Source organism: Ceratotherium simum, chromosome 1 (assembly GCF_057802395.1).
Source record: "Ceratotherium simum simum isolate JZ-2026a chromosome 1, ASM5780239v1, whole genome shotgun sequence".
Lineage (NCBI taxonomy): Eukaryota > Metazoa > Chordata > Mammalia > Perissodactyla > Rhinocerotidae > Ceratotherium > Ceratotherium simum.
Genome location: NC_141900.1, coordinates 51996168 through 52021639, shown reverse-complemented (window position 1 = coordinate 52021639; position 25472 = coordinate 51996168). Strand labels below are relative to the sequence as shown.

At 35.7% G+C, this 25472-nt stretch overlaps 1 protein-coding gene across 4 annotated transcripts in view; it reads right to left on the bottom strand.

Moving 5' to 3' along the window:
- The window catches only part of HDAC9 (histone deacetylase 9), a 493660-nt gene that overhangs the window by 163642 nt on the left and 304546 nt on the right, over positions 1-25472 (bottom strand). For 3 of the 4 annotated variants that reach the window (XM_014786502.2, XM_087428258.1, XM_087428399.1), the window contains exon 2: positions 8223-8285. In XM_014786502.2, coding sequence (XP_014641988.1) covers positions 8223-8285 — 63 coding nt within the window. Of the gene's footprint in view, positions 1-8222; positions 8304-25472 lie in introns of those variants that run through there. The other variant, XM_087428320.1, reaches the window with a different exon arrangement.

Sequence of the window (25472 nt, the reverse complement as noted above, 5' to 3'; positions counted from 1 at the left end):
ATTTTGAAAAAACTTTATGACATTTTCATATTTAACCCAGTTTGGAAATACTGTGACTTAGACACACACCAAAAATTTCCTCAAATAATTGAAAATGGCATCCACACGGCTACAATTTTGTCAATACTGAATGTAAATTATGAATTAAATGTTTCTAACACACGTGCTAGACCATGAGGGGAAAAAGCAAGAAAATGAAGTTCTGGGGTATTTCCAACCTTATCAACATGCAAAGAGTTTAATCATAAGTAAATGACTAGCTACACTCTGTGGTTTGGTAAATTTCCTTCTTCCTTAAATGTAGTTTTCATTGGATTTAATTATTGGGTATTTTTAAATCACTATATATAAAAGGCCCATCACTTATTTCACTATGGAAAATTTAACATTAAAATAAGGAATAGAACTGATATTAATATAAAATATAACAATTAACTTAGTTTTATATTCATGAACCTTAGCATCATAGAGTAACCTTAAACATAACGTTTTCTGATAACACTTAAAAGTGTAGGTCTTTCGGTACTGTAAAAACTCTCGTTTAAATTAAATTTGTTTTGTGCAACTAACTTAGTGGAGGAAGAATGGAACTAGTGGACACAAGGTATTTTCTCATCCTTTCATCTCCTGATCCTCAATCTCCTAAGATTAGAAAAGGGAAAATTGCCCATAGTAAGGACATCATGCATCCCGAGCTAACCCCTAGCACTTCATTTTCCTTTCACTGGAAAGGCACTGCCACACTGATTTGAAGCACATGCCAATACATCTTTGAATTTCATCTAGAGAAAGCTTGTTTTTAAAGTCTTTTTCATGGGCTTATATTCCAATTAAATTGTTTTCAAAGTATTCCAATTTAGGGAAAAAAATGTTAAAATGTAGTTACCATTCCAGATTGTTAAAATTGTTCACTACTTTGAAAATGTAATAATTATAACAACATACTGGCAAAGAAATTACATTCTGTATATTTTAAAGATAATCCTCCTTAATGTACTGAAAAGTTCATAAATTATTAGATAAATTTCTCTTAATATTCTCTATATCCTTCAAAGCCAACATTAAAGGAATATTTTACTCAAATTTATAATAAATGCTTGTAATGCATCAGTCCACAATGTTGATTTTCCTCCTTTCTAAAAGAATGACTTACAACCTAGAGAGATGTAGTTTTCTTCCACAATTACTTCAGTCTCTTTATTAGAGACTTTCAACAATAAATAGTACTAAGAAAGGCTTTCTATTCAATATTTTTAAAATTGTATCAGTGTTTAAACAGATGTATATCTTCATGAAAACGAAGTAACAACCACAAATTCAATTGAAAGAGAAATTACATAGTCCACTTCCTTTACTTAATTATTTATATTGAGAAATTACAAACTAAAGAAAATTCCAACCACCAACATACACACTGTAGCAAATACTGCTGGTGCCTAGCTAACACCCACCCATTCCTCTCACCCTTTCTTTTTCCCAAGAGAAACTAGATTAGCTGCAGCATCCACCCCCCCCTTGGCTAGCCATGGTCCAAAGGTGCTATCAGGGTGGTCCCATTCTTCCTTTCAATGACTGGCTAATGTATGGGCAGGTGATGCTATTCTGGACAATGAGTTATGAAGGATGATTTGCTGGAGAAATTTTGGGTAAAACTTCCTTCCTTAAGAAGACACCCAGGGAAGCACAATTTTTCTTCTATGTCTCTGGAATTTATGATGCATAAATATATGCAATGCCTGGTACCTCTACAGTCAATTTGTGACTATTGTAGGAAACAGCCCTGTGATGACACCAACTCTAAGACCAGCAGAGTGGAGCAGTATGAAGGACCTGAATGCTGTTGACATTATTAACCACCTGGTGCTGCCTAACTACCCTACTATTTTACTAAATGATAAATTTCCTTGTCATTTGTCAGCTTGAGTAGGATTTTCTGTTACTTGCAGCAGAAGACAACCTAACTAATATACCTACTACTTAACAAACACTTAGTATTCTGGCACAGTAGCTTCTGTGGGAGTGTGTAAGAAATACTTTTTAGAAGTTATGTGCATATTATAAAAATCCCTACAAGGCAAAAAAGTGTGATGATGAAAGCAAAAGCCCACCTACCTAACACCAGCACCACCACCACACACACAAAATTTTTCCTGATTTCTTTCTATCAGTCATGTATTGCTTAACGATGGGGATACATTCTGAGAAATGTGTTGTTAGGTGGTTTCATCATTGTGCAAACAACAAAGAGTGTACTTATGCAAACCTAGGTGGTATAGCCTACTACACTCTTCAGCTATATGGTACTAATTTTATGGGACCACCATCGAATATGCAGTCCATCCTTGATTGAAAGGTCATTATGCAGTGCATGACTGTATATGAATTCTTCTGGGAGATGGATAGATAGACAAAATATACTTTTATAAAAATGAGATCATATCACTCATGTTACTTTTATCTAAAAAACATTAAATTTAAATGAATTTAACAAAATTAAAAAGTGTAACTGAATGGACTATGAACATACTAAAGGCTTTTTTTCTAAATGAGGTACTATTTCCAAAAAAGATCTAAAGTTGAATAAAGAAACTATTAAAAAAAAACCCAGTGTTTGGAGTCTTTTTTTTTTTAAACTATGTGCTTCTATTTTAAGCAGCAGGGAGTCTATCCCTGCTCAGAAAGGAGATGATATTAGCACTTTCACACACCTCCATCTCACCTCTCCACAATGCCTCATATTGGTTAGCTGTATGAATATTTTTACGTTGCCCTACTTTATAAAATTTGCTTTCTGTCCTATAACCACCATCTCATAGTTGTTTAAATAGATTCCATGTTTGCCCCATTAATCTTACTCTGCTGCCTCTATTTCCGAATTTCATTTTTTGCTTTTAAGTTCATCTCTTCACTGTGTGGGTTTCATTGTCAAGTGGTCTAGCTCATGTTTGAGAATTTCTAACTTGCCTACCTATTTTCTCTATATTTTAATAACACCTTACCTGAGTGGAACATTGGGTGGCACTTTCTGAACTTCAGAGATTTCTCTTCATTATCTTCTGGCATCTAGTGTTGGATATGTTTGATAAGCCTTCTTGAGTCCCATACATTCCATCCCTCCCCCTCTTCCCCATCAAAGAGCTTTGCTTTACCTGCCTGAACCTCTGAAGAATTATTTATCATTTGAAATTCAATAGCCTAGTTAGGATATGACCCTGTGCTAAGTATTTGCAGCAAATTTTCCTAAAAGACAAGAGCTCTTTCAGTCTGCAGATTTATTTTTTTCTTTTTCATTTTTGCAAAAATGTCTTGTTACAATGTTTTGGAATATCAACTTCAGGGACATAAATAATCTTTTTGTTATATTGTCTTTGTTTTTCTCATTTACTGACTTCTCTCCAATTGCTATAATCCATTTTCATTTTTTCATTCCCTCTGATTGTCTCAAGTCTTTCCTCTTTGTTGGTAAAGATTTTCACCGGTGTCTCTTATGCTTCCTGCTATTTCTAATGAATATTTTTGTTCTATAATTATCATGCTTTTTTCATTCTCGGTTTGTTTACCTAGATCTAAAATATCCTTTTTCATCTCATTCTATTGTTTTATCATCTCATCTTTGAACTCTTGTTTATGGAATTTATGTTCTTATTAAGGTGCTCTGTTTGTGGGGAGCAAGTATTAGACAATTTCATGGATTCGGTGAGTTGATGTTTACTTCTTGGTGGAATCTCTAAGATTAGTTGGGGAAGGGTATTTCATTGCAAACAGCTATGGATCATTTTCCCAACTTAGAGTGTTGCTCTGAAGCCTTCATTTCTCCAGAGAGGCAGTGTTTGTTCATCTGCCTCCATTTCACTAGTTTCTCTTCCAGAATCCTTTCTCCTATTCCTCACTCGAAAGAGAAAAAAAAAAAAAAACACCACCAAAAGCCGAGGATATCCACTCATTTCCTTCTCTCCAGATTTGGGAATGTTAGTGAGAATTTTCAGGAGTTGTCGTCTTGTCAGTAAAATTCTAAGGAGGCCCAGGATTCAGGCCCCGTTAGGTCTCTCTGTTCTGATCAAAGATCCCTGCTTCCATTTTTCTCTTGACTATTAGTTTCTGAGGTATGTTGCATGGGGTTATACCATTTTTCTTGCTCCATTATTGCTGAATATTGTGTGTATGTGTGGAGGGGAGGGTGTTTTCTGGCTTATACTATTTTAGGATCACTTCATTATCTATCAGTGGTGAGAAATTATGTGGTACATTTTCAAATTTCCCATCTCCCAAATCAAAATCACTGTTTTTAAATTCAGAATCTGGGTTTATTTTAGTCTTCTGAGGGGTTTTATTGAATTTTCCGACTTAACGGACATAATTACGCCACCTGTGTCATCCACAGAAATATCAAAAATACTCATTCTTATCCCCATTCTCAGTGGGCCTATTTATAACTAGCATTTTGATTGCTACCTATCAACTATTCCAATTGATAACAGCCTTAGAAGTGAAGATAACCTGAGTTACAGAACAGCAAAACAGTAATTACGGGGAATACCAGAAGTGATTCTTGACGTGACAGGAGCATTTCACAGCCTTACATTTTCATAATTAGATTCTGCTTTCCAAGTAGACATACATGACTACTGAATCTAAAATGTTCCTCTCCCCTTGACAATACACAACAAGGGGGAAAAAAAAGGATTTTGAAAGGGTGAAGATACATTTTCCATAAAAGAAATTCAGGATTTAGATTTAAATGTTTTTCTTTTATACCTGACAAGAAGAATACATAGTGAAAATATGAGTTTTACTTATTGTAATTGTATTTTACATTAATGCTGTACATACTCTAGGAAATTCTTTCATAATAATCGTTTCGATATTGTCTGGACAGCTCAGCTGTCCAATGTGTTAAGCAACATGCCTGGCAACAGGAGAACACCCCGAATTCTGCCAGCTACTGCAGAGTGATCTGAGTCAATATTTGTACATGCTTCAGTTTCTGCCACAGTTATCACTTATATTGGCCCACACAAGCCACAAAAGTGGAGATTGACCTGGCAAAATGTGTCACTCATACTGAATTCCAAGATTCAATATTATAGAGCTCTTTAACTGAAAAAGACATTAGCAGACTACATTGTCAAACCTAGTTCTACCTAAGATGTCTAGCCTGGCTGGGTCAATATTAGGAAAAAACGGAATCATATAAAACACTTGCAATTCAATAGCATATAAGAGCTCTGAAGAAAAACCATCTATATTAATGGATAATATCCAATATAACTAGAATAACAAATGGGAACTCTAAAGCAATGGCTAACAACAAAACAAAGCTTTTTTAAATAATTAATCTCCAGAAATCTGCTGTTGAGGTTTCACTGTTTAATTAAATATTCTGCAACTTCTATGCCTTTGATTATTATGTAATGAGACATTTCACAGAACGAACACACATGTGCACACACACACCTCTAATTTACAGTCACACTTTGCACAAGGAAAGGATTTAATTCTCATCAGAGTAGGAAACCAAAAAGATAGCTGATTTATAAAATAACTAAAAAAAACTTATTATCAAAACAAAAATCATCTCCCATGTGATATACAACCTAACTCATCTAGCTTGTTCAGCAAGACAGAGCATGGTATTGAAGAACTAGGAGCCCAGGTTCATTCACTAAAAATAGTGATAATAATAGTGAGCACACATTTTAATGACATGTTACATTTGAACCTCACAAGAATGCCAAGAGGTAAGCAGGAGGACATCATTATTCTTCAGTTTACAGATGAGTAAACTAGTTACACAATTGGCTAGCAGCAGAGCTGTTGCTAGAACACAGAGCTCTTGACTCCTAGAACAGTGCTCTCTCCACCCCTCTGCACTGCTACCATATATCTTTTCTCTCTTTCAGATCCAAAGACTCCATCCATTTTTAAGCCTATTGGTCAAATCCATGCCACTGGTCCAAAAGGGAGTTGAACAAGATTTGTAGCTAAATTAAGCCAAACACATTCCTAAATTAGCAATTAACTTAAAGGACAAACCCTACTGATATAGGTCGCCAGCATCACCATCATGTCCCCCTACTCCTACATCAGTGATGTTCAAAGTTTGCTGCACACTGGAATTGCTTGGAAGATTTAAAAAATCCCAATGTCCATGCTGTTCCCCATACCAATTACGTAAAAATCAGAAACTCTTGGGGTGGAACCCAGGCATTAGTATTTTGTAAAATTCTCCTGGTGACTCCAAGTTTGAAAGACAGTGCCTCCGAGGAAGTACACAATAAAGACTGGGAGAATTAAATTTAAGGATGTATTATATCAAACAAAATCAAACGTTACACGACACGGTAGGAAGGATGCAAATGTTTTTATGTTTCAAATTTTAGAAATAAGTAGAACTTGGAGTTTCCTTATTTATACCAAACAGGTTTGGGAGTTGATGTCAATCTACATCACTTTTCATTTAATAGCTGGTGCTTAAAAGGCTGCTTCCTGTAGAACTGACAATAGCATGGACAGTCTCAAGCACTTCCCTGCTTGAAAATATTGTTGCTTCAGAGAAAAACCATTAAATGTCAGGAAAATGACAATCTCAACTGAAATCAGAGCAAAGTTAATGTACAATTATCGACGACACTGAGAAACAGTGAAGCTTGCAAACACCTGTAGAGAGATTCAATGTCAGCAGATAGTCGCTGCTTGAAAGACACAGCTTTGTTTCTACCCTATGAAAAAAAAATATTAAGAGGTAAGGACTAAAAGGATAAAATGTAGTACTGAAAATATATCTAAAATAGTTATTTTAAAAGAGTTGGTCCATATTTAAAAAATACAATGCTAAGTTAAGTGTCCAGTTCCATCAGAGACACTCCAGCTGACCCCCCCACCAAACCTCCTGCCAACTTTACAGCCACGAAGATAGCAAACTGTACTGAAATTCTGGTCTCTTTGCTTTAGAGAAGCAGACACTACTAATTAATATAATTCCTGTCACTTAAGTGTAAACACACTAAATTATACAAAATTGATATTTTATTCTGATTCCATGAAAAAATTGGGTCAACAGAAGTATCTTAAAATCACCACAACTAACCGAGGTTTAAAGGAAACTTGCTTCAAACATAGATCCATAGATAGGAAGGTGTTCAACACTAAAACAGACCTCATGACAACCTGTGGAATATTCTTTTACATCTATCTCTACCAAGTAAACGCTGCTTTCTGTTACATTCTTATCATGGAAATCTAGATGGTGATATATAATTATAATTAAGCCCACATAGGAACTTAGAAGATGTGAGGGAGAACTTTAAGCCAATTTAGATTGAAGCATTCAGAAGAGGACCAAAACAAAAAGTCCCCCAAGCTTTATGAACTACCTACAGGAAATAAATATGAAAAGCAACAATTACAAGTAAGTGATATGCCTGGAGAGTCTGTTCTTTTAACAAATAGAAATTGATAAAGCTGACAAGCTTCATCTCCCAACAGCACATCTCCTTGAAGGCACAAGCACATACACATACACAGGAGAAACTAGAAATTGGAATCTGTTACTGTTATTCGTTAAAATGTTGCACCTGCATATAACACCTTTATATGTGTGTTATGCCATTGCATCTGCCTGACGATGCTAGACTCCCCAAATGTTTTTGAAGAAAATTAAAATAGCCATCTGCTAATAATAATTTTATTTCATCTTAAATAGTTTCATTTTGGGCTGATGAGAAAAAAACACATTAAAACTACCTTCACAACTCTGTAGCAAACACATTTCAGAAGGTAGGTCTATAAATAGATGTGCTTCTGTATGCACACTGTAAATGTAAAATCATCGGGTTAGCAGAGGCTGCAACTTAAACTGAAGCCCCAATATGAACTTACCTGATTTTTAAAGTCCCATTGGAATACACTTACAACCAGTACAGATTTCCTTTTTCTAGTTGCATAGTAAGGCAAAACAGCCCAACTACATTTTACTTATCTCAGTCTCATCCTTCAACAGAAGCTTTGCGATTCCATTCAGAAGCTGCCGTCCCTAAACAGACTGAACATGCACAGAAACAGTAATGGAAGGGATCTAAGTTAAACCCTACAGACGCACCAAGAAAACAGCAACATCAACACCAAAAAGCAGCGAATCCTTAAGAGAAGTGCTTTTCTTAGTTGCATTTCCCAAGTCAGCCCCCTTACACATAAAATGTCTCAGTTATGAAAGAGGATCTTACCTGAGCTGATCATACTGTGCATTCTTTGCTGAGCCAAGAGCTGCTCTCGTCCAGCCACCCCATCTGAGGAAAAACACGAGTCACTCTCGTAAATTGTCTGCAGCATATTCCCAATCACTCTTACTTCAGCTACATGAAAGATTCATCGCTGCTCAGTGCACGGGCCCCAGGAGCCACCCTCACTGGTCCTCCCTCCTCCCCGAGGAGAAGCAGCAGAGGATCAACTTCGACAATGATTTCCTTTCTGTTAAGATGGACACACACTTTTCAAAAGACCTGGACACTTTTTCCTAGGTTACCAACCTGTGTACAAAGCAGAAAGCACCCAGTGGATGCTATGGCTCTCTGGAGTTTAGGTTATCCCGGAAACTAAAAGCAGGTGGGAAATAGGAAGGTGCTTCAGGGTTATTGCTTTGTCAGAATAAGTAGAAAAATATTAACTCTACCCATGAGAAAAAGAAACTAATTAAACCTGGCTTATAGCTCTTCAGGCTGCTAGAGTTTCGTTGCAAAACCTGTCAGTCCTGCAAGTGGCTTCAGCCGGTGCCCTTCTATTTGTTTGTGTGTGTGTCTCTTCCCCCTCTCTGGTCTCTCTCAGCTCAAGTTGGCTAAAGCTAGAGATAATCCATTTGCATATGAATCAACAACGGCATGGCCCACAGGCACAGAAATAGAACAATGGTCGGCCTGAGCCAAAAATAGGTCAAGCATGGCCGAGTGATTGGAGCCTGCATTAATGCATTTAAAAATACCCCAGCAAACCCAGCTGTCCAGCCTCTATCTTTCAAACCATAATTCTCTATTGCAGGGCCGTAAAAGCAATTAACTCTTTCCTCCCTCCAAGCTTGCTTTACACACTGTGTTTTCATACTGGCGATTCGCTTCCAAAGAAAGGAAAGCAAAAAAAAAAAAAAATTAAGAATCATAATTCTAAGAGGGCAAATGTACATACATTTAATTTCATTTTATTTTTGTAGTATGTGTTTTTGGAAAAGAGAGGAGAGAAGTGCAGAGCTCTGTATTGGTTCTAAAATAATACTGGAAGCTTTTGCTCATAATGTGGTTTCTGCCTCACCCACGCACAGCAATCCTGGTGTTCTATTTTTGTTGCCTGTTTCTCTGGCTACACTGCAGTTGGCTGTAGCACTAGAAGCTTTTCTGCCTTCTAGTTTTAAGACTGACAGAAGATTTAGTAGAGGTAGTTTCGGAAAACAAGCACACCCCAGAATAAAATGTTTATGAAGGACTGGCTTGATTTTTTACTTGCTACTTGTGTAAGGTAACTGTCCATTTCACAAATCCTAATGTGATCTTAGTACCACCTATCAATTTTATTGCATCCAATTTCTATTATATCTAAATTTTAAAAAAAAATAGCTTAAACCTGAACATTTTCCCTCTTGTTCAGCCTCTCAGGCTAAATTCAATTTATCTGCAAAAGGAAAAGAAAGTGTTGGTGCTCTCTTATGGATGGATGCAAAATTACTGAATAAATGCACCTGTGGATCAATAAATAAATATGGTCAGTCTGCAACTATGAATGTTCTGCATTCACCTCTACGTTGATTACCTGAAATACAGACCTCACTTTTCTATAGAAATAGCATTTATAATAGCTGAGTCTAATAGCTGATAGACTCCCAGACCAACACACATTATGGAATTCACCTATAAAGTAAATGAACTAGAGTATATAGTACTAAAAATTCTATAGTCTCTGATGTACACTTATAGTATCATTTCTATATAAATTCTGCATCACAAATTGGGTTGCTAGCATCTAACCACTCCTAAGGGCAAACCCAAAAGTGATATATCCACTGGTCACAGAAGCTCTTCTTCCTTTTTTAAACTAGATCAGCAAGGAAAATGTAATTGCTAAGGCATCAGTAGCAACAGAGAAGGAAAATGAAAAAGCAGAGTGTTTCAAGGTTCCCAGAACAATCAGTTGGAGGAGGGATCTTGGTCAACCACAGAGTGTGGGGCAGGGGAAAGAGAACAACGGGACATACGTTTTTGGTGGAAAGGAGGAAACATGTAAAGTCAATAGTCAGATAACCCACTGCTGAAGAAAACGGCACTGAATTCTCCTTCTTTCATAGACTAACTCCAACTTCTTGGGAAATTATACTGGACAGATAAGTTAAAGATTTAAAAAGAGAAGTTATTCCAACTGGATTTGACTTAAATTAAACAAGAAAATATTATGTTCCTGCAGTGGAAAAAACTATTTAATTCCATCTGATATTACAAGTAAATTTGCACTCAATTAAGAAATTTGTGTATAAAATTCAAGGGATGAAAATACTGTGGATCTGGCAATTTATCTCAAGGATGATGTAACCAACCATAGCATTTTAGATCTGGGAGGAAACTTAGAGATCTACAATGGTGTTCAAACTCTCTATCCGCCAGGATGACAAAGCACCTGGGAGCTGATTCACTGTTCTCCAGAAGAGGTTCTTTCCCCCAAGTAGGGCAGCCTCACTTTTATCTGTTTACGTTTGGGTATGTAAGATTTCTTTTGAACAACAACTTCTTAGATTAAGAAAAACATAATTGAAATCTACTCATTTTGCAAAAACAAGCTCCCTATTTTACACATGAAGAAAGTAAAGAGACTTGCTGAAGTTTACCAAGGTCGTACAGGCACCATTAACGGAGTCAAGACTAGAGAGACTTGCTTAGTCTCTAACAGGTAGTCTAGCACCAAGTAGGTCTAGCATTCATGTTCTGGAGTCGGCCATCCCGTCACTTACTAACATGATGCAAATAAATATCTGAGATATTCAAAATAAATTTTAATATTATCTACTGATGAAAAATGGAATCACTGTCTAATTGTTTCAGAGTGGTTTTGAACAGAATATGCAAAACTAGTGATAAACATATAAGAGGGATAACAAAATCCCAGTATTGACATAATATACTCACACATCTTTTGCCATTTTACATTTAAATTATACCTTCAAACTATAATTTACAAAAATAGTCTCCAAGCTCTTATAATCATAATAAGATAAAATAAAACTCCAAAAGAGTGAATTAGTAATTATCCTATTTCTCAGAGGTTCCAGGAAAGGGCATTCCACATAAAATAGTATAAATAATGTGTCTTCTTCATTGGACAAAGTTATTTAACTTGAGGTTTATTTACATTTCATCGCTGCATTCTTTCAGCGTTTTTCTTTCCATTAGCAGTCTTGTCTTTCAACTCTTGATAATGAAAGCTTAGTTTAGAGTGAAAAGACACTGGACACATAAAACAGATACCACTTGTTTCTGGGAGGAAAAATAAGCATAATTAAAGCCACCACCAAGTATATTGATTACCATAGTTCCATTATCCAAGAACTTAAATATTAAGAATCTTAATTCTGCTTACATCATCTCAACAATGTCAGTAAAGAAATGTGACTAGGTTTCTTTTGGGGCATTTATAAAACCAATTTTACTGACTTAGAAAAAAAGATACTAAATTTTATATTATAAGAACCATAACAAGCTATTTTACAAATACCAAGCTAGAATAGATAGGCAGTTTTAAAAAAATCTCAATGTGATAAATTTTAATTCAACTTAATAAACATTTTGGAATTGATCTAAATATTATATTTTGCATTCATTCAAATAAAAAATTTTTTAAAAAGCAGATTCCCAATTTAATAGAAAATGGGAATGGGCATTGAATTCTAATGCAAAATGTCATTCAAAAGTGATTATGATAATTCCAATTCTTTTTAAGCAGGTACATAGGCAAAACAAAAATAAAATGTATAAAAAAATCTATGTGGCATCAAAATATTCCCAGATATATCCTCTGACCCCTAGCTCACAATGACCTTCTCTCAAATCAGTCTTAGTTGATGACTGAAGACTCCACTGGAGAGAAGCAAAGAAGGTAGTGTAACCTGATTTACTCTACCACAATAATATATCCTCTGTTCATCTGTAATCAAGCATACACTTTTCATGTAGTACCAAATCCCATGATTCTGGAACCTATAAGCAGTAAGATTCAAAACTTATTTGCCTGAAATACTCAATTGCGCTTTACAAGAAAGCTACAAATTACTCACCAATAACTGGAACTCCTCCACTCACTCTCTTACTCACTCATGTTGCTTCTGCTCTCATCCTTGCATTTCTCAAATTATTGTCACAGCAATAAAATTATACATACTTTCTTGCAGGCAATAGAACTTGGTTCCCATAGACCCCCAAGGAACAGGAAGAAGAGAGAAAGTACAGCGCACTAATTTTTATTTTTAACTAAGTAGTTTATGTATCTGAATTTTCTATCTCTTGGAGGAACATCACTAATTCTTATTAAATAGTGGATATTCAATTTACAAGTGATTCCTCTCCACTAAAACAACCTAATTGGTTACCAAATGGTCTTCAGATGAGGAAATCTTACCTGAACTCAAGAGCAGGTAAAGGGTTTAGAAAAACACATTAGCAGTGAAACTCCAGGGAGACTGTTTTATATGAAAACAAAATAACAACACCCACAAAAGCTCTAGAATTGTTTGGCTTTGCTTTGATTGAAAATAATTTCTTCCCTAACTTTTCCCTTCTAAAGGGATGTGTTGATTCATGATTTATTCTATTTTTAGGGGATTACAGAGCATCAGAGTCACCTGGGAACTTGTTAGAAATCTACCCCAGAACGACTAAATGATAATTTCTGGGGGGAATCTGTATTTTACAAACCCTCCAAGTGATTCTGATGCACAATAAAGTTTGAAAACCAGTAGATTAGATCATCCTTTCCAACGCAATGATTAGATAGCTAAAAAAATAAATGGATAAAGTATCTTTTTTGGGTCCAATTTCAAATTAGCCAGTATTATTAGAAAAGAATTTTTCAAAATGAAAATAATTAAATGAGATAAGAGACTGAAGAAGACCATTAATATTCAAGGTATGAAAAGACTGAGGAGGATCGTGCAGAAAAGTATTCTCTAACTTGCAGACCACACCATATTGTACACTTAAGGCGACAGGCATGTGTGCACTGCTTTTCTCCACTAAGCCACTTTGTAGTTCTAGGTTCTGTCTGTCTAAATATTTGCCAGCTGCACATCAGCCCCTCTATGCAGAGCTCAGAGCAGCCAGCCCAGGAGGAGAAAGCAATAGATCATGCACAGTCCTGTAATTAGAGGGACAAGTAAAACCCAATGGTCTTGGATAGAATCAAGGGAAGTCGTTTTTTCTATGAAAGTCAATCATTCATATATTGAACATTTACTATTTCACAACCACAGTGCAAGCCCTGAAGATATAAATATATACAAGAATGATATAGCCTCTACTTTCATGAGATTTTTAGTTTTAGAGAAATACAGTTAAGGTAATTACTATACAGTTTGATAAGAAAACTCTCTAACTCTAGATTTTATTTCATTATTCCTTGAATTTTAATTTATAACCATGGATTCAAAATAATAAACCAGGGTTGTTACGAGGATTACAGAGTATCATGTCATACTTAGCAAATACGCATTCAATAAATGGTAGCTATTATTAATATAACTAATAATAAAATATCCTATGGACCTTAATTCATGATTATTAAAATACTTGAAAACTGTTACTTGTCTTTTTTTCCCAAGGAAAAGTATAAATTCTAAAGAAAATTATGTAGCTGATTGAACACTGAGTTCCTTACCCATAGTTATAGATGCTTCATTCAGCAAATTGAAAGAATTTTGTTTCCTGTTATATCACCAGAGCTTAGTATAATGTCCTGCACATAGTATGTCACTAGATAAATATCTGTGCAATAAATAAGTGATTCCTTCTCCAGATCATCCTATTAAGTGACTAATGATCTGGAACAAGTCACTAATATAATATTCAACATCTAATATTTCACTGTTATTCATTTTACCATAATATTATTAAAATCTCAATAATTATCTTCAAATCAATAATAAATCACAATTTTAAAAAGCTAAGTGCATGTCTGAAAAAGGAATCTTTTGTCAAAATCAAGTGTAGTTTAACTGCACTTTCATTTTTGCATCTATTTTCCTTGTCTTGTTGCTGTCTCACAGGATAGAATAACCAGTGAAAAAAGTCAGACAACAGACCAGCAGAAATGATCTTATATGGATTCCTTAATGTGATCATCATCTTCTAGTACAATTTGAGTGAACAGAATATTCAAGTGTCTTTCTTGGGAAGTATCTTAAAGGTACTGGCACTAAAAATTAATATAAAAATGCATTTGTAGTTCCACTTTATATCTAGTAACTGCAGTGATGGCAAAGCTTCTAGAAAAGTCTGGTTATCAATTGCATTGGCTAGTGTCCACATGTTCTATTTTTAATTGGTGAATTCCATTAATTCTTCTGATTCAAAATTCTGAAAGAAATATATTATAGCTTCAGACTTAACCTTCCTTCCCTGCAAAAGTCTCTTGAGAAACTTACAGTATTTTTTTACACTTTGTATATACAGTATGTCTGTAACTCTAAAACTAATATTTCACATAGGAAAACTATTTCACATTAGTGTATGTAGTAACATGCCTGAATGTAAATATCAGTACACATCAATCAGAAATCTTTACTTTTACTTTAAATGGTAGGTAATGGTTCACATGGATAATAAAGCATCATTTTCTCTTTTTAACAGCATCGACTTTGAAATATAAACTAACCTTGACTAACCTATCCTAAGTTTTCTAAACTACTAAATACAAGGTATTTATGAGACAAGAGACTCTTACTTAGTTTCAACAGAAAACACTATTTTTTGGTTACAGAGCTATGAAAATAAAAATTCTGGGAAAATTCCAGTTGAGTAAAATTAGCATTCTGATCTTCGCTGCTTGGTATAACTCAAATTTTTAATTTTATATTATTCTACAAAGTAGGTCTTCTTCTTATGTAGCTACACCTTTAATATTTATCATCTTGGAAATAAATGGGATTCTGATCATCAAAAATTAATAGTTATACGTATCATCTAGATGAATACTATATTTGAGACCTATGATGAGACTAATTTCCACATGCTCTTATAAGTATAGTAGACACTGAAAAACCAACCCAGAAATGTCATTTCTTGCCATAAATGTCAAGTTGATATTTACCATACCAAACCATTACCTATCACCAAGTTAAATCAAGAGAATGTCAGAACGCTTGCCTCTGAAAATAGCAACATCATTTTTTTAATGTTGCAGTTATATCCTAACTTCATAATTCAATCTAGTTGGGTGCCAACTACCAAATTTAAGAAATAGCAAGTACCCAAAACATACTTTACTTATTTTTTTGGCTGATCAAAAATATTTATAGCAATGGTGTATAACAAGTACAAACGTTTGCAATTGGCCACATCACTAAGTTTATCAGACATCCCACGGGTATGGAATCTTTCCTATTTCAGGACTCTTATTTCAGTGCCAAGAACAGAGAACCACGGCCTCTGAGGCCATTCATGTTCTGACCACGGTCCGCCTTAGGAACTTAATCCTTTACTTTCTTTTTCAAACCTCACAAACAGACAATTTCTTGGTATTGCTCACATAAATCCTTCATTCTTCTATGCCTTTGCATGTGCTGTTCTTATCATCCAGAACGCTCTTCCAGTCTTTCCTATCATTTTACCAGAATATAATATCCTTCTTTGTTCCTCAAAATGTTTTTTTTTTTTTTTTTTTTGCTTTAAAATTAGTACAACTGACTTTCCTTTAGTTCACATTTGCCTGATAGATATTCCTCTATCCCTTTATTTTCACCCTTTGCATCCCTTCATTCTAAGTATGGCTTTTATAGACAACATATTTCTGGATTATTTTTTTTTTTTCTTTTCATCCCATAGAATAGTCTCGCATTTGGTAAGTTCATGGAAATGAAAGAGTGGCCCTTGCTAGTTCACCATCTTCTCAAGAGCAGAAAAGCAGTAAATCCACTTCATCCTGTAAAACTCAGCCCAAAGGGTATCTCCTTGGAAAAGCCTTCCCTGACCTGAGCAGTCATCAATGAGAGGACGTAACTCTGTCCTTACTTCGATCACAACAGAAGTCATCAGACATTTTAACAATTTGCTTACATATCTGCTCCCCATAGTAGACCTCAGAAAGCCAAGATCAGAGAACTGTCATTCATCTATGTGCCTATTCCAACCTGTCTAGCCCAACAATAAGCACTTCTATATGTGTTGGTTGAACGGATATATGTGCATCTACGTAAATCTACATGATGTATTTGACATTTATACACTTCCACTCATACTTATTTTTACAAACAAATCTCAGGCAAACAATTTCTACCATCTTCTGCATCATCACTCCCCGTTCCACCTGCCACTTTTCCTCAAATATAATCTCTGGACCTGGTTTGCCTCTCTCAGAAGAGCTCACTTCACACACTCAAAACCAACACCACCCCGGTCAGATAAGCATGATGATTATATCACTTACAGTATATACGTAATTCAGGACAATATTGTAGCCATATATAAGTTTTTTATCCTCAATATAAATGTTAGGAATCATAAATTCTATTATGCTTTATTTTCCTAGAATTAAACACAAGAAATTAGAAATTCAAGATTCTAGAGAGTTTATTTAAAACTGCCATTTTCGCACTGAACCCACTTTTACTGAAAAGGAATTTCAGAATTTTAACAACTGTTCCTATGCTCTCCTTGGCTCTAACGGCCAACCTGGCTCCAACGGCCAACCTGGCTCCTGTGGCAATTCCTCTTCAGGACACAGTGACCACAGTGACACGGCTCTTCTAAAAACATCAAAGCTCTAATCAAAAGAAGTTCCCCTTTACATTCTCATTGACTTGAAGGGTTCCTTCTCAGTTTTAGAGAGATCCTACATGGGCTAAGCCTTTTGAAGGAGGGCCCTTATGTTCACACATTTTCTAAATCACAGAGAGATATATTCTGGAAAATGTGGAAACTTCAGCTTCAGATATCAATTTATATTTGATAGAACCATGGAATCTCTTTTTTTTTTTTTGTGAGGAAGATCAGCCTTGTGCTAACATCTGCCAACCCTCCTCTTTTTTTTGCTGAGGAAGACTGGCCCTAGGCTAACATCCGTGCCCATCTTCCTCCACTTTATATGGGACGCGGCCACAGCATGGCTTGCCAAGCGGTGCATGGGTGCGTGCCCGGGGTTACGAACTGGTGAACCCCGGGCCCCTGCAGCGGAGCGTGTGCACTTAACCACCTGCGCCACCGGGCCGGCCCCAGAATCTCTTTTACGTGAAGGGCAATACATAACATTCTAAATAATGTGGCTTATTGGATGGAGAAGAGGCTCTGGATTAAGAGAGAATTTGACTTGTCTCTGTCCCTTATTAGCCAGCTATGAGCTGTTGAGCTTGGATAAGTTACTTAACCTTTCTGAATCACAATTCCCTCATCATAAAAATGGGGATATTGATATCTGCCTTGCAGTGTTGCTTTAATAATTAGAAATAGTGAATATAAAATTCCTACCATTATGACAAGAACATAACAAGTACTCAATACACTGCGATTATTATTATTATAGCATGTTATTAATACATAAATCAAGAAGTGAATAATTGAAGGCCTACTTAGATTTCTGTATTCTGAACTAAGATAATTCCTAGTCTCAAGATCAGCTATAACATTGTAAAACAGAATATAAAGATCATTAGTTTTGCTATTTCCTAAAGGAAAAAAATGAGTACTAAGTTAGGTAAGAAAAATTAGAATGGAAATTGTCGTCATATTAATATCACCCTCCAGGCTGATAAACAAACCATGTGTATTCCACAACTCACTGATTCCTAACTGCAAAATAAGAAATGGAAATAATGAACAAGAGTTAATGGTGTACGCCAGGCTATTTGCTATGTTTACTTTGTAAGGTTAAGTCTGATATTTTAACACAAGGAAGACAGATGAATAACAACACTCACATGAAACACAAAACTTCACTGAGTACCCTGAATTACATCTCCTTTTGCCATTTAGTCGCAACCTAGGAATATCTTCAATCCACAATGCATTCCCCCCAGCCAATGTTTTCATTCCAGATGGCAGAGACTGACTATTTAAAAATCAATAAGTTGGGGCTAGCCTTGTGGCCTAGTGGTTTAAGTTCCGTGGGCTCTGCTTTGGCAACCGGGGTTCACAGGTTCAGATCCCGGGCATGGACCTATTCCACTCACCAGCTATGCTGTGGAGGTGCCCCACATACAAAAAAATAGAGGAGGATTGGCACAGATGTTAGCTCAGGGCTAATCTTCCTCAAGCAAAAAAAGAGGAGGATTGGCAACAGATGTTAGCTCAGGGCAACTCTTCCTCAGAAAAAAAAAAATCGACAAGCTAACATTGGTAATTTCATGTGAGGCCATAACAACCTGTCTTTTGTAAAGAAGTGGGGACTGTTGTCTTCTTATTTTGACTGTATCTGAAGGAAATTCTGAACAGTACTCCCTAAAAGTAAAAGGGATCCTTTGGAAGCCAAATTCGCCCATTTTAAATTCAAGACCTTACTTGGATTAAAATTTACTATTTTTTGATTATTTGAGTTATGAATAGTTATGTATTGACTTGATGGAACCCAACTCTAGTTAAAGGAAACTAAAATCTAGGAGCAATTAATGTTTTGAGGGCTAAAGGGTAGGGAATTCTCAAGCGTAGGTTAGTGCCGTCCCCTTCATAAACTAGGGAGATACCATTAGTAGGAAATAACATTTAAAATCCCCAGGCATTTCATTTCGTTTAAAATATGTACTTCACTCAAAACAGGATCAACCATGCACAGAGCATTACATGAAAAAAATAAAAATTTAAGCCATTATGGGGAATGAGAAATGAGAACCTGTGATTACTTTCAAGGTCTATGCTAACATGGCTACCTTTGTATCTTATGGTATAACACTTACAGTCACATTTTTAACTTCCAGTCATTAGGGTAAACCTAAAGAAGTTTTTTCCACATTTTCAAATGAATCATGGATTATCATAACATCTCAAGAATATTTGAATTATTACGTAGTAGAGTATATTGGCTTTCAGACATCCAAATGTATATGATTCAAATCAGTTGAAAAGAAAGAGGAAGATTAAGATGATACTCAAAATTTTGAATCCATGCCACTGAGTATAATGTATAAGCAGTCATGATATCAGCTTTTCTAATAATAAAATCTATTAACTTAGAACTTTAACATTACCAACGTAGCATCAGTTTTAGAAAATTTGACAGAAAAGACAGAAAGAACTTGATTTCTAAAAATTTTAAATGACTATATTTCCAGAAACAAAAAAATTCCCCCCAAAGTTGCTATGTATATCCAGTAGCAATGTTGATTTTCCAGAATAAAGTTTCTTCTTAACATGGGGGTAAACTGAATAAGAAGACACATTATATAACATGGCCACTCTTCATTTCAAGCACACTCTTCCCAGGATTTTCCTATGATCAAGAAAACAATGATGTCTACTGATGCATTTCATAAATCAAAACACATCCACTGTTAAATAGATCTCCTTTTATGTGTTTATTTTTCCTGGTTTTTTAAACTGGCCTCATTTTTCATTGGGTTCTTCAAAATCACTGTATCCCAACTGCATATCGATGCTTTCTCAAATGTCCTTTTGTTGCTTAAAATGACCTCTTCCTCATTTCAGCAGTCATCACCTGCTCTTGAGACATTCATTCACACACCGCCCTTTGACACCTCTGTTTTCTCACATAGAAATCAGAATTTCTTACCCCACACCTAAGCACATATTTCTTACTGTTAGCATACATATTCTTTTCCCCTTCCCTCATCTTTCTTTGTAGTGTATATCAAATACATAGTTCAGTGTCTTTTCCTCTGGCTAATTTTCTGACTGGGAAAACTGCAGCAGCAGCAAAAGTAACACTTCTGACCAATACCTTAAAAAATACATTAGCCTTTGTTCTGTTTTTAATTTTAAGAGTTTCCTATATTCACACAACAATTATTGTTCCCTTTGACAAGTACTGGTTCTTTCAAAGGCTTCTGGGAAGAAAGGCCTTAGGTGTTCAAGCGAAGTGAGCAAGACCAGGAGGGGCAGTGTGTGAGGGAAAGTCCATGAGCTATAGAACCAGGCAGACCTAGGTGTTAATGTTCACTCTGTAATGGTTTGATCTTGCGACGCAAGAATAGAAACCATGTCCTTTGAATCCTAGAACTGTGCCCTTGAAAATGTGACATGGTGCTCCAGAAAAAAATAAAAAATAAAATAAATAAATAAGGGCTCAACATGATATATGAAGGAAAAGTATTCCTTCATAATTCATGTTTTTAATCCTCTAATCCTATTTTTTATCCTCTGTCACTTTAATTTCTAGTATTTGAATGGTAGAATAACATCTCAAGTATTAGTGCTGGAAGATAGCTTAGATCAAGACAAAAATAGAAACAATATCCACGTGGGCGGGGGGGGGGGGGAATAGTTAAAAAGAGATCCCTGAAACGTGGCAGCCAGGGAGACCCTTTCCCAGTGTGACAGGGCATGCTGGCATCCATTACAAAAGATCAGGGTGCACGGTTCTGCCCCTGTTTTCAGTTCAGACCCCTTCTCTTCTTGCCAGAAAGAGCAGAATCTGATCTTTTTTGGTGCCCCAACTTACGGTCAGAACTAGAGAGGCTCCTTGCTGCTCCATCAGGCCTGAGGAATAGATGGCTTGCAACAGGCATTTGATTAACATATTGGAGGAAAACAAAACCCTTTTAGAATGCTAGTGGTGAAGACTTGGCACGTAAAGTGATCCACAGGCAACTACCAACACAGAAACTAATTATTTTTCTGCAAATAATAGCAAGGGTCTTGACGTGGGGAAGTAACAACCAGACAAAAATCATCTGCCATAAAATGGTCCACCCAGCAGAGAAACTCCAGCGTTCAGACTTTGCAAGACAAGAAATCTAGACTGGACTTAGCTCCACATGGTAAAGGTGAGATGGGTACTGAAGATTCATGTCAGGACTCATCATTTGCCACATATAATTTTGTTTACTTTATGTAGTAAAATAAATCACTGTGTGGTTTATTAACTGACATTAAATCATTTTATGATCTTCCTAAAGCACTGAGTTAAAAAAGAAATTTTCTAGGTTTTGTAATGAATGCTGGGGTAAAATCTGACTACTGGAGAGAAAGTTTCTGGTGCTCAAAGTAAACAGAACCAAGTATAACCCTTATAAAACTGTCCCATGGTGTTCAGTAGTTCACAGCAGTGTTTGGTTAAGAATACACGTTTGAAGGGCCTGCCCGGTGGCGTAGCGGTTAAGTGTGCGCGCTCCACTGCTGGTGGCCCGGGTTTGGATCCCGGGCACGCACTGATGCACCGCTTGTCAGGCCATGCTGTGGCGGCGTCGCACACGAAGTGGAGGAAGATAGGCACAGATGGTAGCCCAGGGCCAGCCTTCCTCAGCAAAAAGAGGAGGATTGGCCCGGATGTTAGCTCAGGGCTGATCTTCCTCACACACACAAAAAATACATGGTGTGAGTAACCCAAAAGTAATATCCAAGCAAGGTTAAGTCCTTTATTTATAATTTTTGAACACCATGAAGGAAACGACAGGCCCATAACAATGTATGCATGTCAGCTTTAATACGACAATTGCATTCCCAAGAAAAATCACACTCTGTTCTATGTACCCCAAAGAACAAGTTTACAGGAAACTTCTCAAAACTTATGTTATTTTGTAACTGTACCACTATCTTCGTCATCATTATTATCTAATATTATTAATATTTATAACTGTTCATTGGAGAAATAAGTTGGACACCCCACACACACACACCTTGCCCTTTTAAAAAACCAAAAACCATAGCTCAGCTTGGCCGGGGCTGCCACAATAGATGGACAAATGCACAAAATGATAGACAGGAGGAGGGGTGGGTGCTGAGCCAAGGTTGAGAGAATGGAGCACTGAGGCAGGAGGCTGTACTCCAGGTGGGCCTTGGAGGAGGTGCGTCCTGCCGTGAGCCAAGAGCTGAACAAGGCTGGGCATGCGCATCTGTGGTGTGGGATTCACTAGGTGTAGACACTAGTTTTGTTTCCTGAATACAGTCACAACGGCTCCTGTAGGCAATGTAGCAGCCTAATTGATAGCTTTTTCCTTTTTCTTACTGAAAGTTACTATTGTATTTCTATTCTTCTGGGTCCCCATGCCTGGGAAAAAAATCACATATGAACCAACATCCGCTTGACACTCTCTTTATCCCCTACTTACCAAACGCATTTGATTTAATTTTTGTTACAGGAATGTGAGTTGTAGCAGAACAGACTGACCATCTTAAAACTCCCTTTATTTCCTCTCCCTCAATGCACCGCTCTGACACACAGCGGGTGCTTTTCTCAGCCCACCACAACCAGCTTTGAAAGACTCCTCCAGATCGAGTCCCAAGGTACGTGTTTCTTTCCTACCCACGCACCCTTCCTAGAAACTGTCTAGGCAAATCACAGACTCCATGGCCCACAGGACAGGGGAAGGTACTGATCCCTCCTCAGCATCAGGTTGTCTGACTTCAGATGTTTCATCATGATGTCTCTGATTAAACTTCAATTTTAACATCTTGCTATGTATTAGAGGCAGGATGGTGCAGGGAGAAAGGCAAGGATGTAAATTCAACCCTGACTACTGGACATTCCACCTTTATGACCTGGAGCAAGTTATCCTCAAGTTTATCTACATATTGGCTATTATCATACTTCTCTAATAGGAGTGTCGCAGTGATAACATATAAAATGTCTAACACAAACACTGGTACATAGTAGTTGATCAATAAATAGTAGCTAATTAATTATTATGTCTTAAACTCATACTTGAAATCAATTTACTTTTACCTTAGACAAAATTTTAACAAGTTAATTGGCAATAGATTAGAAGAAAAAAAATTGAAAGAGGGAAAGGATACTGCTAAAAACAGGCAATCTTCCAAATAAAAAGTCAGAGGTGAATTAGTAAAATAAAGGATAAGGAATATCTTCATAAATATTATAAAGATTTATAATAATAAAATAGTAGATTTAAAACTTCTCTAAGCCTTGCAATCTAGGATAATTGAGTGTTAGCATACACAGGCCTACTTACGCACCTCAATATTACATAATATAATAAACCATTAGCATATTACATTATATTAAAATAACAATAATAATGTTAATGATAGCCCTGAGTGGTGTTTAAATTAGATAAAGTACCCTCCATTTAAGAAGTCATAGATGAAAAACAGCAAAGAAAAAATTAGTAGTGAGATAGATTGTGCCCAAGGACAGAAAAAAAATCAATATTTAATATTATTATCATTTTAACTTGACAAGCTAATTCTAAAATTTATATGAAATAGCAAAGCTCCAAGGAAAAGTCATGACAATTTTGAAGGAGATCAAAATGAGAGTATGTGACCTATCAGATTTCAGGAGTTATCTGTTAAGTTATTACAAAGAGAATGTATTATTGGTCCAAATATAAACAAATAGGTGAGATAGAATAGACCAACAAAGATTAGGCCCATATATATATGAAAACTTTACATATGTCAGTTCTAGTACCATAGATAAGAGGAGATCTTCAATAAATGGTGCTAAGGTAACTAGTTCTCTATGTTACACTCTTAGATTCCTAGAAATTAGATCCCTAAATTAAATTACATACACATACACTCACAAAATTAACTCCAAGGAGATTAATAATCTACATACAAAGAGCAAACTTTAAAAGTTTTAAAAGAAAAAAATATAAAAGAACATGTTCAAATCCTCAGATAAGATACAGATTTAAGATACAGAAAAACACAAATCGTAAAGGAAAAGGTTGATAAATATGACAAAAAAATACAATTGTTGTGCAAACACACCATAAAAAAGAAAAAAACTAATGATGCATTGGGAGAAAACATTTACAGTGCACCTAATCAACCAACAATTAGTATTCAGAATATAATAATATCTACAAATCAGTTAGGAAAGACACAACCCCATCATAATGGAGGCAAAAGATAAAAATAGGCATTCACTGAAAAGGAAACTCTAATGTCCAATCTAAGTATGAAATATGTTCAAGATTACTAATAATCAGGAAACAAAAAAATAATCCACAATGAGTTACAATTATAAATCCAGCAGGTAGGTAAAAATTGAGTTGAATAATAGCAAGTATTGCAAGAATGTTGCATAATAAGAATTCTTACACATTGATAACAAAAGTTTATTTTGTTACAAACATTTCATTTAATGACGGCTAGCTTTTCTGAAGAAATTTCCATTTGAAGTGGCAACACTTTATATTTTCTAAGGCAACTAAATATTCTGGATAAAATCCTAAATTGAAGTTTATCTAAGCTTACTTTTCTCTTTTCTTTTCTGCTCAATTTAAACTAAATGTATTCTTTTCAAGATTTTCTTATTGTAATTCTGCTATCAACAATGAGAAATTACTATGGCACCTGAAATAAAAGTTGATTTCCAAATTAAGTAATGTAACACAAAAGGAAAGAGCTAATGTGCAGCCCATCATCTCAAGAGTACAGCACAGAATTAGTAAATGCATAAATTGCACTTAAAAGTACAGTTTCTTTTCCAAAGCTGATTACTACTTTAAGGAAAGCTTCATGTCTGTTGATAGCCCTCAGGCAATTAAAGTATTGACTGATCTTTGTCTCAAGTGTCAAAAGTAAGAACTGTTAAACGCAGATACAGCCGTGATAGGCAAACACATCATAAATTAACAAAATGAAAATCACTGGAACTGTTATTTAAAATACCTGAATAAATATACCACTGGCAGAAAGGGCAGAAAGTGGTTACATTCTGTGAAGGTTATTCACAGATCAAAGAAAATTTATAATTACTCTCAAGTTCTCTTGATTTTCATGAAAGTTTGAGATGAACATAATTTGAGAACGGCAAATATTAAGAACCAACATAACATTAAATTCTGGAAATCTCACTTTTGTAATCTGTCAAGTGATAAGATAGTAAAGAAGTATTTTCTCCATATAGACACAGTTTGACCTTTAGAAATACCTCCTCTCAACTATATTTTGTACATACTGTCCTCTGGTTCCTGAAATAAATAAATATGTATGCATGTGTGTTTTTGTTTGCTTGTTTATACATAAAACTAATTACCTCCTCTGCCAGCCTCGGTTTAGAAATTTTGACACATTGGATCTTGGGCTTCCCTGGACAGCTTTTAGCCATCTATTGTCAATTGTTAAACTGTTGGTTCATGGGGACCGTGTTAGCCCTCA